This window comes from Muscardinus avellanarius (assembly GCF_963383645.1).
Source record: "Muscardinus avellanarius genome assembly, chromosome: 7".
Classification (NCBI taxonomy): domain Eukaryota; kingdom Metazoa; phylum Chordata; class Mammalia; order Rodentia; family Gliridae; genus Muscardinus; species Muscardinus avellanarius.
The window spans coordinates 87,924,680-87,944,075 of NC_137793.1; the positions used below are offsets into that span (position 1 = coordinate 87,924,680).

General features: G+C 38.6%; 1 protein-coding gene across 8 annotated transcripts in view; it reads right to left on the bottom strand.

The window, feature by feature from the left end:
- The window catches only part of PPP1R12B (protein phosphatase 1 regulatory subunit 12B), a gene marked incomplete at both ends in the record, with an annotated part of 232,936 nt that overhangs the window by 129,978 nt on the left and 83,562 nt on the right, over nucleotides 1-19,396 (bottom strand). For 5 of the 8 annotated variants that reach the window (XM_080698454.1, XM_080698453.1, XM_080698452.1 and 2 more), the window contains 5 exons: nucleotides 4,156-4,338; nucleotides 10,325-10,450; nucleotides 12,103-12,185; nucleotides 13,461-13,664; nucleotides 17,131-17,243. In XM_080698454.1, coding sequence (XP_080554580.1) covers nucleotides 4,156-4,338; nucleotides 10,325-10,450; nucleotides 12,103-12,185; nucleotides 13,461-13,664; nucleotides 17,131-17,243 — 709 coding nt within the window. Of the gene's footprint in view, nucleotides 1-4,155; nucleotides 4,339-7,695; nucleotides 7,879-10,324; nucleotides 10,451-12,102; nucleotides 12,186-13,460; nucleotides 13,665-17,130; nucleotides 17,244-19,396 lie in introns of all 8 variants that reach the window. The other 3 variants (XM_080698449.1, XM_080698448.1, XM_080698447.1) reach the window with 1 other exon arrangement.

Consider the following 19,396-nt stretch of genomic DNA (forward strand, 5'->3'; position numbering starts at 1 on the left):
GTCGAATGCCCCTGGGTTTCACCCACAGACTCACAATAAATAAATAAACAAATATCACTCCTAATTGATTTACCTAACAGTCCCCATAGATGGTTTTTATCTTTAGTATAGCTGGTAATGTATTATTATTACCTATTCAAATGACAGTTTAAAGTTTCTGTTCTGCATTTAAAATTTTTATCGCATGTTGATCTGTATCTATGAGTCTATCTTCTATTAGAACACAAATCCATTGAGTCTCCTTCATGGTAGTTCACTTCCTTCAGTGTTATAACATTCTATGTGAGTTTGTCCACAATAGGAACTATTTTATAGAAATCTCTTGTACCCTTGGTTGTTGAGGTTTTCAAGGTAGTTTTGAATTTGCTTGTGCAGGGCCCTAGGGGTTCAAGAGTACAGATCTGGTTTCTATGTTACACACTTGGGTTAGGATTTCTAAACTAGACGGATAGTGAAAAATTTTCACAGATGATTTTTTTTGCCCCTATGTAGTTCCTTGTATAAGCACCCTTCTTTGAGCCAGGGACGAGCCCTTTACTGATGAGCTGGAGAGCCCTTTGAGAATTCCAGGCCAACAGAGATTCTTGCTTATAGCCTCTAGCCTATCAGGTCAGAGACATGTTTCTTACTCCTGCATTTGGTATTTAAATCTGAACTTCCAGCCGGGCGTGGTGCACACACTTGTAATCCCAGCATTTGGGAGGCTGAGACAGGAGGATCATGGTTTGCAGACAGCCTCAGCTACTTAGTGAGCCCTTTGCAGCTTAGTAAGCCCTTGTTTCAGAATAAAGAATAAAAAATAGGGCAGGGGGTGTAACTCAGATGTAGAATGCCCTGGGTTCCATCCCCAGTACCAAAACAACAACAACAACAACAAACAAACAAAATCAAAACTGAACTTCCAGACCCATGCATCTACATACAGGTATGGCAACAATTTTGAACCACTCAAACCACTCTGAGTTTTGAATTTTGCTTCATTTTTGTTAAAGTTCCTTTTATTCTTCTGAACTCAACTATTTTGCCTATGCTTATAATAAGAAAGGAGTCCTTGTAAGTTCTATCTACTATGTTGCCAGAACCGACATCTTAAAGCTATTTTGAGTATTATTTACTTTTCTCCACCTCCTCTACCATTATTTCAGACTAAGCCACTGTTCTCTTCATATGCATTTCTTCTGCAACATTTCTTACTGGTCATCTCATATCCATTCTATCTATTCTTCCTCCATTCAACCCCCATGGTATACTAAAGATAGAATTTAAGAGTAAGATATTTTTAAAAGTCCATATTATTTGTTGCTTAAAATCTTGTAATGGCATATGACCCAGACATTCCTCTTGCAGGTTTATGCCACAAAAAATGAAGATGTGTGCCCATAAGAACTTGCACACAAATGTTTACAGTAGCATTATTCCTAATAGCCAGAAGGTGGACACAAACAATACATATGTCCATCGACTCTGTTATATCCACATAATTGAGTAGTATTTGGTCATAAAAGGAACAAAATCCTGATACATGTCTCAACATGAATGAACCTTGAAAACATTACACTAAGTGAAAGAGGCCAGTTACAAAAGACCACATTTCAATTCCATTTATTTGAAATTGTTCAAAATAGGCAAATCTACAAAGACAAAGCAGATGAGGAGTTGTTTTGGTCTAGGAAGAATAAGGAGATGGGAGGCAATAGCTAAAATTATAGGATTTCCTGTTTAGGTGATAAAAAAAATTCAAAATGGACTGTGGTGATGGCTGCATATATCTACAAATATACTAAAAATCATTGAATTGTCACTTTTTTTGGTACTGAGGATTGAACCCAGAGGCGTTCAACCTCCTAGCTACTCCCCTAAGTACCCTCCATCCTCCCTTTTTTGAAACAGTGTTTGCTAAATTGCTGAGGCTGTCCTCAAATTTGTGATCCTCCTGTCCTAGCCTCCCAAATACTGGGATGATGATGATGATGATGATGACGACGACGACGACGACGATGACGATGATGGTTTTTGTGTGTGTGGTACTGGGGCTGGAACCCAAGGGCTTTCTATCTCCGGGCTACACTCCCAGACCTATTTTATACTTTATTTGGAAACAGGGTCTCACTAAGTTGCTGAGAGCCTCACTCAGTAGCTGAGGCTGGCTTCGAACCTGTGCTATCCTCCTGTCTCAGCGTGCTCCACCACGCCCGCCCAGCTTCCAAATACTGGAATTATAGTTGAGTGCCACCATGCCCAGCAAGGAATCATGACCTAAATTTAACTTGTTATAGTTGTCTAAGGTCAGAAAGGATTAAACCCAGGGGCATTCTACCTCTGAGTTACACCTCCGGGCCTATTTTATTTTTATTTTGAAACAGGGTCTTGCTAGGTTGATAAGAGTTTCACTGCTTGCTGAGGCTGGCCTTGAACCTGTGGTCCTCTAGCCTTGAACTCTCAAGTACTGGGATTACAGATGTGCTCCACCATGCCCAGCATCAGAAGGATTTATTTACTTATTTAGTGGTACTTGGGGTAGAACTCAGGGGTTTTCTACCTCCAAGCTATACTCTCAGACCTATTTTATATTTTATTTGGAAACGGTCTCACTAAGTTGCTAAGAGCCTCACTAAAGAGCTGAGGCTGGCTTCAAACCTCTGCAATCCTCTTGTCTCAGCCTCCCAAGCACGGGGATTACAAGTGTGCGCCACCATGCCCAGCTCCTATTTCTTATTCTTTTTTTTTTTTTTTTTTTTTGGTGGTACTGGGGTTCCTGGAAGCTCTTCAACCTCCGGGCTACACTCCCAGACCTATTTTATATATTTTTTTATTATTATTTGGAAACAGGGTCTCCTAAGCCAGTGCGCATGGCTGGCTTCGAACCTGCGCGATCCTCCTGTCTCTGCCTCCCAAGCGCGGGGATTACAAGCGTGCGCCACCATGCCTGACTTTCTTATTCTTTATTTTGAAACAAGGTCTCACTGAATTGCAAAGAGCCCCTCTAAGTAGCTGAGGTTGGCCGCAAACCGTGATCCTCCTGTCGCAGCCTCCCAAATGCTGGGTTTACAAGTGTACGCCACCACACCCAGCTCTACAATATTAAATATTTAAGACTAACTAATTCATATTTCCATGACTTATTCACATTTCCTTGGTTAGATTAAAAAAAAATGACAGCTGTTGGCTCAGAAACCTGTTACCCCAGAAATTTTTATTTTATGTAAAGACATTTTTAAAAAGGGAGCAGAAAACACTATTTTCCAACTCACTTGACATTCTTTTTTTCCTTCTGAAAATGTGCTTTAGAGCTGTCTTTAAAATAAATAACTAAAAAGTTAATTCTTATTGTATCTTATAGACAATAATGATTTATTGAGTTTTACAAATACAAAATCATCTGCCTTTTAATATTCAAAATATTAAATCAAATTGAAACTTAAATTTTTATATGATCTCACCTCTTTTTTTGTCTTAAAAAGGATAATTTTTTGGTTTTTAAGTAGATCTGAAACTTTCAATGGCATCCTATGCTCTATACTTCAAATAGGAAAATAAGGTCTGTTTTTCCTTTGTCCTGAAGGGCTCATAATCCTGACAATTAGAAGCTTCTTCTTAGCATCTACCTTAAATGTGTCCTGTGCCAACAGACAGCTGCTCTTCACAATCTCTCTCTAAAGACACTGCAGAATGGCCAGCTACGATCTGTCCTCCTTCCACATCATCATATACTATGCATTTCCTTTTCTCATTTAAATGAAACTACACATTCTTGCTCTATTTCTTTGAGTCTTTTATCACACCATTACTTTCCTTCCATGCCAGAGAAGTCATCATGGAGTACCCATAACAAAACAAAAGCTCCTTCTCTATTCTCTATCTTCCCCATCACAAAAGGTAGCAGCAATGCCTAGAAATATCTTTTCCACAAGACAAAGAGAAAAAGGGGAAAAATGCATGACTATATCCCTAATAGAATTAATGTTTGTTTGAAATAATCAAAAATAATTAAGATCTTCATCAAAATCCTCTCAGAGTCAGAAGACAACCCAAACAGTAAAATTAAAATCTATTTCCATAAACCTATTTGAGATCAGAAATAAGACTTTGCAGCCACTCCTTTAACTCTTCCCGCAGAGCAGCGTCCCACAAGCACACGAGTAAAACCTAACATACCTCCTCTTCTCCCTGGCTTCCACAGAGGAGTCTGTTCCAGCAGAGGACAGCACAGTGGCAGCTGTGATCCCATTGGCAGTACTAGGTGGAGGGCGATTGGTGATCACACAGAGTGGAGTGCTGGAAGAGACACTGTCTGCTGTTTTCTCTGTTGTCGAGTCAGCCTGGGATTTGTAAGGTGCCCTGAGATCAAAAAAGACACGAACAGAAGGAGAATGGTCAGGCACGCTACACAACAAAGCATGGGCACAGAGACAGGAGGGTTAGAGATGGGTCTAACTAGAGAATCTTCTTGCTTGTATTTTGTTTGTTGGTTTGTTAATTCTAAGCCCTTAAATCATGGAATAGTATGATTACACATTTAGTCTGACATCCTCTGCCTGATGATTTACATTTTGGCAAGGCTTTTCCATTTTTTTTGGCTTGAGATTAAAAAACAAACAAACAAAATTAACTATGGCACAAGACAAGATAGTGACATATGCAAGAGTGCTTGAAATGACTCATTACCGTCTGGCCTCCCTCCACACATGCACAGAGACACAGAGGGTCTCTCTCTACATGTGAAAAAGACACTAAAATCACTTACGATATTAGTCTCCGCCCGTCCCTTAATTCTTGGCAGTGGGAGTCTTTGTGGTAGTCCTCAGCCTAGATTTGATGACCGTCGTCTTTGATTATCCATTTGAAAAATACTCTACAACCTCAGTATGTTTAGTTCTCCTTCACCTAGTTCAGCAACTGCAGTCTCTCTTCATTTAACAAAATGACTGTCTATATTCATAACTGCATAAGTGAGAAACTGAAACAAAACCCGAATAGGATTCTATATGTAACCTTAGCTACAGCCTCTTCAATAGCAAGCTGTATAATTAAACTCAGTTGTGTGAAAACAAGATCTTTGTTTCTTAACAAAGAGTTAGGAGCTACCATTGGCTCTCCACCCAAAAAGCTATCATTTGTGATGTCACAGCTTGTTGCTGGGTAACAGAGATCCAAAATTGATACAGAGATGGGAAAAGCAATGAAAAGCACGGATGTTAAAAAAATCTGTTTTTCACCTCTTCACAATTATTATCAGAAATGTTTATAAACAGTTATATGTTCACTTCCAAATAATCACTTATTAGAATAAGCTTTAAAGAAATAATCTGATCATAACAATCTATTATCCACAAATATAAAAACAGAATACTTTTTAAAAGGGAAGTAGCAATCTAATTTTTACTATTATTTTGAGATATGATATAGCTTAATAAGTAGATAGTTGGGAACAGGATAGAAAAAGCCCTAGAGCAGGGATTAGAGGCTGTACAATACAGTAGAATAAATACAGGCTTTGGAAATACTTGGGGCTAAATTTAGGCCAACTTAACTCTCTAACCTCTTTTTTATAAGACAAGGACGATATTTTAACATATAGAATTCTTGTGGTAATTAAAATAAAATGAGATATTTAGGACACCTAAAATAGTGCCCAGAATAAAATATAAACTTAGTGGAAACAAAATAGTGACAAAATGGATAAAAGCTTTGAAATTGACAAATCTGGGTTCAAATCCTGCTCAGGTCCTCACTGTATGACTGTGGAAAGGTGACTAAGCTTTGAGTCTGTTTCCTTATCTATAAAGTAGTACTTCATATATTGGGCAGCTCTTTTTGATACTATAAATAATATAAAGGTGCCTAAGATATCTAGTTGCCATTATACCCATGCCCTTTACTATCAGAATCCCTGCATAATAATGGGTGTTAATGTACCTATTAAACATCCACATTTCCCCAAGCCTCCCAGAATGCTGGAGGGAGCTAATGAGACTTAAGCATAAAATAGTACTTCTGAAAAAATTCTCAGTTCAAAGGCGCACTCCCTCTTTTGCGTCCCTCATCTTCTTCCTGCCTAGAATGCAGCCATGATGGCTAGAGTCCACAGTTATTTTGTATAGTAAGGTAACCCATAGAAATAGAAGCCATGATGTAAAGATTATAGAGCAGAAAGACTGAAGAAAAAAAAAGAAAACCTGGGTCCTTTAATGACTCTGGAGCTACTGTGCTAGCCCTGCCTATTTCTAGGCTTTCATAAGTGAAAGAAAAAAAATATATATATATGTATATATATAAACACACACACACACACACACACACACACACACACACACACACACACCTTTGTCTTATTTAAGGTTCTGTATGACTAAACCAAATCCCAATATAGTTTTTGAATAATAACTAATACAATGTCTGTCTCATAACAGAGTTCAACACATTAGAGCTACATTTATTTTCCCCATTTCAGCTCTTCATAGTTAAGTAAGTAACTGCTTTGTGTTTTGGTTTCCTCATCTATAGTGACAATATTTACCATGTCTGTGAGCTGGATTATTGTGAGGACTCAACAAATTTCTACATAAGTATACAGTAGTATTGCTATTATTTGTGATTCTGGGGGTTGAACCCAGGGGTATTCTACTACTGAGCTATACCCCCAGCCTTTATTGCTTTTTATTTTGAAATAAAAGTTTCACTAGGTTAGCACATGGCTGGCCTAAGTAATGGAATTACATGCATGTGCCACAGTGCCCAGCTACACAGAATTGTTATTAATAATTGGTAATAAGCTTGCCCTCCTTATAAGTAACTTATTATAAGGACCTAATAAATATCTACATAGTTACACAATATTATTAATAATAATCCGTCATAAATGTGTCCTTCCTGGTCAAATAGTCACTTTTTGTGTAAAGGAAAGAAATATAGCAAAATGACAAACATCAACCAAGCACCACCATAACTGGTACTTAAACAACACAATCATCATTCTTATTTATCACTTTCGTTGTGTCAATTGTATGGCAAGACCCATAAAAGTCACATCCCCAAAACAAAAAGATCTCTGACCACACAAAAAGGCCTAAAAACCAGTTACTACCACAGCTAAACTGCTACACTTTCAAAATGACACTGCCCATGGAACCCCTTAGATAAACTAGAAACCCAAAAGATACCACCCCTGGAACGCAGTTTATACAAACAAATCTCTTCCTTTTCATAGTGTTCTCAGAAAAACACTCTGATGAGAAGTTTCAGAAGGTTGTAGGAAGCTTTTGGAACATGAGTTAGCTTTCCTTCTGATTTGGGTTTGTACATTATCTTCCAACCCAACTAACTACAAGCAATTCCCATTCTTAATAACTAGAAAGTTAAGAAAAATTTAAGAATATTTTAATATTTAATTTACCATGAAAGGTGTGACCATTAAACTGTAATCATAGTTGGTAACGTTGATGAGAGATGAAAGTAGTCACATTAAGTTGGCTCCTGAATACCAAATCCAATGATACATATCCTATGTTATTCAATAAGCAACTGATAACAGTCAAAGAAAAGCCAAACAAAAGCATATTCATTAAGTTATGGACAGTTTTTTAAGAATTCAAGTTTGCTTCACAGTGACAAAGTTTCTTTGGTTCAAATCTTATAGGTGTTTCCAGAGGCTTTAACTGTGATGAATGCCACTGAAATGGCTCCAAGAAGCCTTACCTGCCATGCTGTACAGATGCAGTAGTGTTTGCACTGACTGGTGCAGGGCAAGAAGAGGCAGGTTGCCACTGGTTGCCCCGAGAGGTAGATGAACCAGTGGTAATGGGTGAAGTAGCAGGAGATGAATTGCGATTGGCTGAAATGTAGGGACTTGTGGGGTCACTACTTCTACCAAATGAAGCACTGCAAAATAGCACACAGTCACTTTCTTCAGGACATGCTGCTCACCCACCATTTCCCAGCACCACCTTCCCACCCAGATTGTGCACTTAAAAGGATGTAGACCAAAGAGAGGATATGACAACTGGGAAGTGGGGTGATCAACTCCAGTGGGAGCTGGGTCACTGGCAGCAAGCAGGCAATCATCTAAGAGTGAAGCAATCGGCACTCTTTGAAGGATGATCGTTTAGTCAATCATCCAAGAGTGAAAGAATGTAAAAGAGGAGAGAGGATATTTAACAAGGAAAAGCAAGAAAGTAGAATGTATGACAAAAGTAGAAGCTAAGAAAGGGAAATAATAGGAAATAGAATAATTCTGTTAGAATAAATAAGTCCCAACAAACCCAGGACAAAAAATCATGCAACCCCAAATGTCTATCTGATACAGCAGTAGCACTGTAAAAGCCAAAGTAAGACCAGGGAATTTGAAAAGGTTTAAGAAATTTAAAATTCAAAAGTGGAGAGAAGTAAAGAAACTCTGTGGAAAAGAAATGACTCTGAGAACTAGAGTTATTTAGCTTAAAGCAAAAACGCCTTTGGGAAAACTTAAAGCTTTAAGTCTAAGAAGTAATACTGTATGGGCAATAAAAGGCAACTTTTCTTGGTTTCAACCGCAGATAAAGTAAGAACCACCTCAAATGCAGTTAAAAATTATTTGGGTTGGAATTTTAAAAAATGCTTCCTAACTATAATAGTAATGAGACACTTGAGGCAGTGGTTTTAAAAAAGCTTCATAGTATGAAGCCTTCTCTGGAAATGAGGCCTTTTACTGGGTCATGTGAAATGAATTCCTGCCTACAGACAAGAGAGGATATGGACATTGGAACGTACACCAAAGGTGGCACCACTGGGGAATGACACTTTCCTATTAGCACTTTCTTTTTAAAATGGTGATGGTATATTATTCTTTCTTCCTCAAAAGATCCTAAGGCAGTATTTTATAATATCAAAAAGTGTGTTAGGGCTGTAGAAGATGAGCTTTGGAAATCCAGGGTTATGAAACAAGTTATAAATTTTTTCCTCAAAAAGTGCTCACATAATTAAGCACACTTTCCATCCTAAAGAGAAGCAGCCCTTTCCTCCTCTGTTCACTGTAACTTTGCCAGACTACATCTATCAAGCCAAATGTCACTCAACCCATTGTTGATGATTTGGATCATGAAAATGAACAATCTCACCACAAAACACCCATGCCTGGAAACTAAACTGACAGCTTTCTCTCTTTCTTAGATCTAGGATATTACTCTGAGAAAAGTTTTCTTGATCTTGGACTCAACTGTAAGAAAAACATATCTAGGTAAATGATGATCTTTGCCTTTTAAGACACATAGGTGATAGCTTCATAAAGACAAGACCACATAGCCTGTACAATGAAGAATCAGTGAGATCACTGAACCGTACCTGTATACTTTCAAAGTTGGGCCCTATCTTATATAAGATGTACCTGCAGAACTGAAGAATATTAAAAGGCAACAATGGGCTGTTTCTTTTATAGTTTATTTTCTGTGTTCTGACATTAGCTATTGACAAGTGTCTTTCTGTCAAATTGAATTAAGTTTTCATTCCAAACAGCTAATCTGCTCATATAGTCTATGGCCAAAGCTTGATTCTGAGGTAGCTAATCAGTCATCTAGAAAACTTAATGTAAAGGGCATGAAGAGGCAGTGTGAAGGGGTGAGTGGAAGTGAAGAAGGAATTCAAAGTAAGCAATGAAAAACAGATTCTTCCACGTCAGCAGCAAAGTGCAAATTAAAACATTAGGTATATCTTGTAGCTGAATGGTCCTGGCAGAGGTGCTTTGCTTGCTGGCTAATATGTGGCAAAGAAAATAACTGCAGGAAAGGGAATACAGATGAGAAAAGAAGAAGGAAACCCATGTACCTTCTCTGCACCAAACTTGCGAGTTTCACATCTTGATGGATCTGGGGGCCATTAAAGTCATAAAAAAAACAAAAACTCAAGTCCCTAAATTAATAGGCTTCAATATGAAACTTCTTTAATGCAATAAAAAATTGTTCCCATTTCCCACCCTTCACCACCCTAGGTAGTCTCCCTCCCTTCCTCCCCACAAAAATATAACTTGAGATGAGAACTACTCTAGTTTCAGCAAAAAGGAAAGCCAGTTACTGGACAAAGGTCTTTTAATTTTGTCCAGAGATTACTAGAAGTCACTTCTAATTGAAGATTTTAATAGGACTGAGAGGATGTCAGGAATTAGCTTATTTTCATTCAGTTATTAAGAGAATAAATCAATTTAATTTAGTCAAGATGTTAATCCCAGGAAATCTAAAAGCAATTTGTTGATTCATTTTTGTGATGCTAATTGGATATCAAAAGGCATGCAATTATTATCCATATTCCCATGGCCAGAGTAAAGCAAAGTCATCTCCCACCCCTTTGCACCCGATACCTTTTCAAGTAGGTTGACACATAGGTAGAAGGAGCAATTGTCTGTGGTGTTTCGTTTCCCTTTGCTTCATCCCTCCACAGCTGTCGGGTATAGGAGCCACTCCTCACTAAATTCACAGCTGACTCTCTGTAGAGGCATTAAAACAAAACAAAACAAATGCTGATTCCTCTACCAGATTTGTCTATGATACAGTGCAAACAGGGCGAGAAGAGCCAACAGCAAACTGTAACATGACTAAAGAAATAAACACTTTCCAGTGGTTATGCTTTATATACCTGTTTTCTGTCTAGACAAAAAAAATTAATAAGTTTTACTATCTGTTTTCTCCGATCACCTTCAAAGCCAACTAATGAGAACAGGTATCAAATTCCTCATATCAAAGATCCTTCATCCTTTTGTAATGAGAAGTCATTTTTGTTTCCCATTTAAAAAGCACCTTGTGTCACTGGGCGTGGTGGCGCATGCTTGTAATCCCCACGCTTGGGAGGCTGAGACAGGAGGATTGCGCAGGTTTGAAGCCAGCCACGCTGGCTTAAGAGACCCTGTTTCCAAATAATAATATAAAATAGGTCTGGGAGTGTAGCCTGGAGATAGAAGGGCTTCCAGGAACCCCAGTACCACCAAAAATAAATAAGTAAATAAATAAATAAATGAAAAAAATTAAAAATAAATAAATAAAAAGCACCTTGTGTCACTGGGCATGGTGGCGCACGCTTGTAATCCCAGCATTTGGGAGGCTGAAACTGGAGGATTGTGGTTTGCAGACAGCCTCAGCTACTTAATGAGGCTCTGTTTCAAATTAAAAAGAATAAAAAGATAAGGCAGGCAGTGTAACTTGGAGGTCGAATACCCTTGGGTTCCATCCCCAGACCCACAAAAAAATAAATAAATAAAAAATACAAAAAGCACCTTGTAATCAGTCTCTCATAGTGTGTTGCTCATAAGTTAAGCAGAAAGGGATTAGTGGAAGAGATAAAGTCTTTTAACCATGGAAAAAAGTACTACAGAGGGGGAAGGGAAGGAGATCTTGCCAGGAGTCTCTGTAGTATTATAAATGAGAAAGCATCAAGGAAGGGACTGTGGTAGGTCTCTGGAGCCACAATAGGTAACTCAAGGTCTTTACTGGAATAGACATGGGTCTCCATGCTTCACAAGGTTCACTAGAACAGTCCTTGTCAAACTTTAATGTGTATTTGAATTGCCTAAGGAATTTTTTGTAAATGCAGATTTTAACTCAGCAGTGCTGAGGTTAAGCCCAAGATTCTGTAGTTCTAACATGCTGCTCGCTGATACCAATACTGCTGGCTGGAAGACACATCTTGAGAAGAAAAGTTCTAAATTAGGCTCTGCCCTGAGATGCAGCAATAGTTAAAAATCTCTATTTTTATTTTAAATGAAAAAGACTTTAAATTTTATCTCCTTACAAATTAGAAGTTGATCAAGTAAATAATATTTTTAGTGTTTACCATGTAGTAGGCAGTGTGCAAGGCACTAGAGGTTCTTCAGTCACCAGATGTACATAGATCCAACCTTTACAATGCCTGCTGGGGAACTAAAACTAACCCACAATTTGGAAGGGTCAGGGAAAGTGTCCTATAGACAGAAATGTCTGGCGGAGTTAGAATTGAAAGGCAAGGGAGTCGGGCTGGGAGGCATTCTAAGCAGAAGGAACAGACAATTCATAATGCACTACGGTACTTAACGAGGAGTGATGGCCATGGGATCACTATGCCCAGAAGGGCTAAAGGAAAACACCTTTTGGTCTGTATTATGATTACCTGTTCTCCTTTTCTTCAATGTCACTTGTGCTGTTGAGCTTCCGGGGTGCTAGTGAACTAAAATAGCTTTTGTTTTCTCTTTCCTATAAAATGAAAATAAGTACAGGAAAGGTATAATATCAACACAGCATTTGGGGGGTAAAAAAGGAGGGCTTAATATACCTATATGGTTCTTATGCCTGGATTCAACACCAATGCCATTTTGAGTGGTATTGCAAAAGGTAAGCTTTCAAAAGCTTATTCCTAACTTTCCTCCATTAAAACTCTGTATGTAAGAAAATAATTCTCATGAGAAAAGTAAGGCTGATTTAATCAGGAAAAGAGTAGCACAAATTACACAAAGCAGAAGCCCTGCCAAGACAGACAGGGAGCCTTGGAAAAGCCAGCGAGCTATACTCTAAGCCTGTTTTAATTCCAGCATATTATCTTTTCCTTGAAATGTAGCGTTATTAGGAATATGTACAACGAATATGTACAGAGTGAATTCAACCAATATGCCTCACACCTTCTAGCAGTCTCCAGATGTGCAAGACAGAACAAGAGGACTATCATTACAAAAGAGACCTGGTTCCATAGAAGAGTGCTAAGTGAGCCCTATAAAATCTAGACCCAAATTCATCTCCAAAGAATACACAGGTAGAACTATTTGTGAAGTAGACTGAATCATATTTTTATGAATGAAAAAATTTTAAGTTTAAAAATTTTTTCTAGGCCGGGCGTGGTGGCGCATACTTGTAATCCCTGCGTTTGGGAGGCTGAGACAGGAGGATCACACAGGTTCGAAGCCAGCCTCAGCTACTTAGTGAGGCTCTCAGCAATTTAGTGAGACCCTGTTTCCAAATAAAATATAAAATAGGTCTGGGAGTATAGCCCAGAGTAGAAAAGCCCTGGTTTCTACCTTCAGTACAAAAAAAAAAAAAAAAAAAAAAAAAAAAAAAAAAAAAATCTAAGTTCTAATGTGCCTGAGCTTCAATGGGATTCAAAGCGCAGCTAAGGAACTTTGCTTCTAAACATAAAAAGAGTTAAATCTCTGGTATTGGTTCAGAAGAACCATTCGGACCATGTCAATTTTCTCTGATCCACTATTTTGCTCTAGGTAAGAGGGTAAGGAATAAAAAGCATAAGGTAAGCCAAAGGGGAAAGCTATATTTAAAGTCTTTTTCTTCTTTTTTGGCCAAGTAAATATAGCAAACAAATAGCTAATTGATTATACTATAAATGTACCTAGCTTCTTTTAAAGGCTTTGTACTTTCACAATCAACTTAAGAGTCTAGATAATATTTTCATTTGTTCCCAAAATTGAATTTTTATCAAAGAAAACTGCTTTAGGATTCTCCCATGCCCTGCTCAAACAGCACCTTATCTTTGTTGTCCAGCAGAGAAGAGATCCGAGGGCTTGACGAGGAGCGATAGATGGAAGAGCCACGGTCCCTTAGGGCGTCCCTGGAATTGGCCACTTCACTCAGCATGTTGTGGCTGCCAGTTTTTTTGAGTCCTAATCTCCATGAAGAGGGAGATTCATCTTTGGCCTCTTCTGGCTTGTTAAAAAGACTGGAGGAGAACTATAAAGAAGGAAACAAAGAAAAAGAAAATAGGCATTGATGATTCATTCTGTTTCAGCCTATTTGCTTTTCCCACATTTAATGAATATCAGCAAGGCAATATAAGGCAGAATCAAAAGAACAAACATAGCACCCTTTCTGCCAATGTGCCCTCCTCACCTGGCTGATTATAATCACCTCTCAAGACTCTCTTTTTCCCTAAGCCAGAAATAGCTTCAGATCCTCAGCATAGTGCTCCTCCCTGACAGACTTGTTCTGGGAACTCAAATACCCTTTGCTCTCCTTATGCAATGAGTACTGACCTGGAGCGCTAGGAGGCTGTGTTCTAGTGATACATCTTCTCTTGACTCACTGGGTAACTGAAAATAAGATACTTCACTTCTCTAGGTCTCAATAAGCTCATCAGTAAAATGGTGATAATGAGCTTAATTTTTCCATATAATATGTGGAGTCTGAAAAAACTAGATGAACTAATATATAAATATGTTTGAGCCGGGCGTGGTGTCATATGCTTGTAACCCCAGCATTTGGGAGGTTGAGACTGGAGGAAAGCAGTTCACGGACAGCCTCATCTACTTGGTGAGGCCCTCTGCAACTCAGTGAGACCCAGTTTCAAAATAAAGAATAAAAAATAGGGTAGGGGGTGTAGCTCGGAGATCAAATACCCCTGAGTTCCATCCCCAGACCCACACAAAATAAATAAATAAATAGATAGAAAGAAAGATGCTTGAAGGTGCTGTATGTGATAAGTTGATTTAAGTTAATACTAAGAAAAATACTAGAGGCCACTTCACACAAATTCTAAGAAAACAATTTATTTGATGTCAGGTAGCAGGTCCAAGAATTTTAGATTTCACTGACACAAAATTTAAAAGCAAAAATTTAGGGTGAGTCAAAGGTTTCCTAACTTTTCTATATTTCCTAGAGAGAACATCTGTCAAAAAGACAACTTACCATAACTACTCTTACATTAAAAAGAAGAAATAATTTTTAATGTTATAAAAAAAGTTTCAGGTTTGGGGATATAGCCCAGTGGTAGACCACTTGCCTAGTATATACAAGGCCCTGAGTTTAATCGCCAGCACCAACTGGGGGCACAAGAGGGGGGGGCTTCATAAAAAGCTTACATTGTCTTTAATTAACAATCAGTAAAACACCACAGGTTAGCATGAGCCTAACAACCAGCTGAGCATATAATTCGTCTTTAAAACACCAGTCAACAGCCCCTTCCTATGGTCCAGGGACCTTTGCAAGAAGCTTTGGGTCTTTTTCCCAATAACAGGTCCTCTTTACATTCTGATAGTGAAAATGCAATACAAACATGAAATCACTCACCTCTAACTAGCACTCAGATTTAATCTTTTCAAAATCTATCACCTGAACATACATATTTAGGTACTCCTTCCTTTTTATAAGCTATTCTGATTCCAAAGGGAATCTTTTCCCCTTTCCCAATACTACTTTAGGAAAGAATAAGTATTCTATATGTTTATATATATTTTTTAATTTAGTACTTTTTTTTTTAAAGTAGAAAGAATAAGCTGGGTATGGTGGTGCACACTTGTAATCCCAGCATTCGGGAGGCTGAGACTGGAGGATCACGGACAGCCTCAGCTACTAAAGCGAGGCCCTTCACAACTGAGTGAGACCCTGTTTTGAAAATAGAAAGAAAGAAAAAAAAAAAAAGGGTTGAGGTTGTTGCTCAGAGGGATAATGTCTCTGGGTTCCATCCCCGGTACTTAAAAAAAAAAAAAAAAAAAGTAGGAAGTCTAGAGCCAGGCATGGTGGCGCATGCTTGTAATCCCAGCATTTGGGAGGCTGAGACAGAAGATTGCAGTTCTCAGACAGCCTCAGCTACTTAGTGAGGCTCTTTGCAACTCAGCTAGACCCTGTTTCTAAATAAAGAATAAAAAATAGGGCTGGAGTTGTAGCTTAGACGTAGAATGCCCCTGGATTCCATCCCCAGTACCACCCACACACACACACACACACACACACACACACACACACACACAAAAAAAAAAAAAGTAGAAAGTCTAGTCACTCTTAAATGCAGTGACAGAGCCAGGAAGGCCCTGTTTCAAAATAAAAATAAAAAAGCAATGACAGTACATGAGGTACAACTAAATGACTGTACTAGTGAGAACTGTATTCTACTTGAAAACTGAGGATTCACAATGATGCTTCTGGGGAATAAGTAGCCAGAACTATTCCTTTGATTCCATAGAGATAACTTAAGTCTGTATTTCCAATTAATGAGGAAATAAGATCAAGAAGTTAATATCTCTAAAACCAGAGCTTCTTCAATAACTCCATTTCAAATAATTCAGACTAATTACTAACATCAAAACTAATTTTATACTTTGTAAAACTGGGTCATCATTCAGCTGTCTCACTGACTAGAAGCCTATAAATTCTTGAGACCAGCACAATGTTTACCAGAAAATTCCTCTGGTATTTTAACAAGTTCTTCCTACTCCTGTCCTTTTCCATCACAAAGTGTAAAGACTTTACTCATGGAAGTAAAGTTTTAAAGAGAATTAGAAAAGAACAGTCATCAAACAATTAATTCTGGAAGCTAGAAATCTAAATAGCCCAGTCTAAATTTTACATAGAATTATCTTAACTTTGGATATAAATAAAATAGAGATATGACAAGGTTTGGGGGATTTTTTTTGGGGGGGGTTGTTTTGTTTTGTTTTGGTCCCAGGCTACTCTATCTTATGTTACCTTAAGACATTTGTAGCCAAATTTGTTTGTTGATGGTTTTATGATTTTTGGAGGGCAATGTTATTGACCAAATGTCTTTATCTCTCCAAAATTTGTATGTTGAACCCTGCCCTAAGAGTGACTCTCTTTGGAGATGGAGCTCATGAGGAGATGATAATGGTTAAATGAGGTCAACACAGTGGGGCTCTACTACACAGGACTAGTACCTTTAAAAGGAGAGGGAGAGGCACTAGAATTCTGGGTATTGGGTTAAGACAAAATAAGAAGGCAGCCATCTTTAGGACAGAAAGAGAGCCTTATGAGAAAAGGAGTCAGCAAGTGCACTGATTTGGGAATTTCTAGCTTCTATCTATTTCTTAAGACACACAGACTGTGGTATTTCATGAGAGCAAAAAAAGATGGCCAAGAATGTACCTTTAATGTTTTCCAAGAATATGTCTTTGTAAAAGCCGAGCGTGGTGGCGCACACTTGTAATCCCAGCATTTGGGAAGCTGAGACAGGAAGATCACATTCGAGGACAGCCTCAGCTACTTAGTGAGGCCCTCTGCAACTCAGTGAGACCCTGTTTCAAAATAAAGAATAAGAAATTGGCTGGGGTGTAGCTTGGAGGTAGAATGCCCCTGGGTTCAATCCCCAGTACCGAAAAAAAAAAAAAATTTTTTTTGAGACCTTTTCAAACATGTGCTATTGCAGTAGGGTGAAATATTATACCCAAATTAATTCCAAAGTACTCACTCTCCTAGCAGAAGAGGCAGAGAAGGTGTTCTGAGCTGGTGCTGGTATCTGCTCCGTGATACTACTCTTGCTTTCAGAGTTGGAATGGTTGACAGTGGCTTCTGGCTTTTTATCTGTCATTTAAGACAAGAGAAGCAGTAAGTGTAAGCATGAACATCTTGTCATTGTGTGTGTATGTCCTTTTCTGCCAAGAGAAAAGGTTTGCTCATTATCAAAACAGATTACTAAGGCCATGTAATGCCTAGATTCAAACTAAGATGAACTCTCAAGCAACTGTTAGCACAAGAAAATAAACTCAGAGCCAGGTGTGGTGGCGCACACTTGTAATCCAGTACTTGGAAAGCTGAAACCAAGAAGGATCTTGGATTGCAGGCAGCCAGCCTCAGCTACTTAGTGAGGCCCTCCGCAACTTAGTGAAACCCCATTTCCAAATAAAGAATAAAAAATAGGAATGGGGGTATAGTCTGTAGTTAGAATGCTCCTGATTTCCATCGCCAGTACTGCAAAAAAAGAGGAAGGAAGGAAGGAAGGAAGGAAGGAAGGAAGGAAGGAAGGAAAGAAGGAAGGTCGCTCTGTGATATTCCCATGTTGTTAGGCTCCAATTCCAATTTCCAGATGAAAACTTAAAACTGTATATTATTAGTTATATAAAAAGTTCATCAGTAACTAATTCTGAAGAACCTATTCTCTGTTTTGGGATTACTGGGCAGGGAAAAAAAAAACACAGAAAAAATATAAGATAGATCTTATTTTCTAGGTAATTACAATCAAGAGAAAGAGATAAGATGCATAATAATAACACAGGATGATACATAATTTAGGTGTTAAACTGGTTGATTCCAAGTCAACAAAGTGTTATAGGGCCTCATTGAAAGGGTAGATCCTCTAAGAGAAGAAACAAGAATAACTGCTACATTAGTCAGGGTTCCAGAGAAACAGAACCATGGAGGAAGCTGAAGGCAGGGCTGACTGGCAGGTGAAGGCAGAACGAAGTGCAAGAGTAATGGCTCCAAAATCAAAGTAGTACATCTGATGGTTGGCAAAGTAGCCAGCTTAATTAAATAATGGACATTCTTAGGGTCACTATAGAAAATACAGGTAGAGCCGGGCGTGGTGGCACACGCTTGTAATCCCTGCGCTTGGGAGGCAGAGACAGGAGAATTGCGCTGGTTCGGAGGCAGCCTCGCTGGCTTAAGAGACCCTGTTTCCACATAAAGTTCAAAAACAGGTCTGGGAGTGTAGCCCGTGGGAGTGTAGCCCGGAGGTAGAAGGGCTTCCAGGAACCCCAGTACCACCAAAGAAAAAAAAAAAAGACAAGAAAAAAAAAAAAAAGAAAATACAGGTAGAAAGGACCATAGAGAGCCAGGCGTGGTGGCACAAGCTTGTAATCCCAGCATTTGGGAGGCTTAGACAGGAGGACAGCGCAAGTTGGAAGCCAGCCTCTGCTACTCAGTGAGGCCCTTTGCAATTCAGTGCGACCGTTTCAAAAATAGGCTAAGGGTGCCGCTCAGAGGTAGAATGCCCCTGGGTTCCATCCCCAGAACCTCAAATAAATAAATAAATAAATAAGACTAAAATATAGGGCTGGGGGTGTAGCTTGGAGGTAGAATGCCCCTGGGTTCCATTCCTGGTGAAAGAAAGAAAGAAGGAAAGAAAGAAAGAAAGAAAAGAAAGAGAAGGAAAGAGAGAGAGAGAGAGAGAGAGAGAGAGAGAGAGAGAGAGAGAGAGAGAGAGAGAGAGAGAGAAGACGGACGGACTATAGAGGTTGTAGATTGCAAAGTAGCTAGACTAATTAAATAATTAAATAATAGATGTTCTTAGGGTCACTATAGGAAATAAAGGTAGAAAGGATTGCAGAGGATGTAGGTTAAGCTACAGAATTTTAATAACTGAACTCACATAACATCAGTTAAGAGTGGTGATCTCGGTGGGGTCATCGACCAGCTTGCCTGTGTAGTTTATGGACGCACACTAAATAACTAGCACAGCGCCTTTGTCTAGTGGGTATGGTTCTGGTCTGTGTATTCTGGAAACAGAGACCCAAAGTAACCTACCCATGAGTTATATAACAATTCTATATCATATCCTAACTGTGTGATACTAACAAGTTACTTATAATCACTCTACTTTCTCAATGATTCTTGCCTTATCTGAGTTTTTAACAAGATAAAAGACAATGTTTTAAAAGTGCATAACTTAGTGTCTTGTCTGGCTGTAGACAGATGTAGATGGTCCCTAGTGTTCTTATTATTTTTGTGGTTTTTAT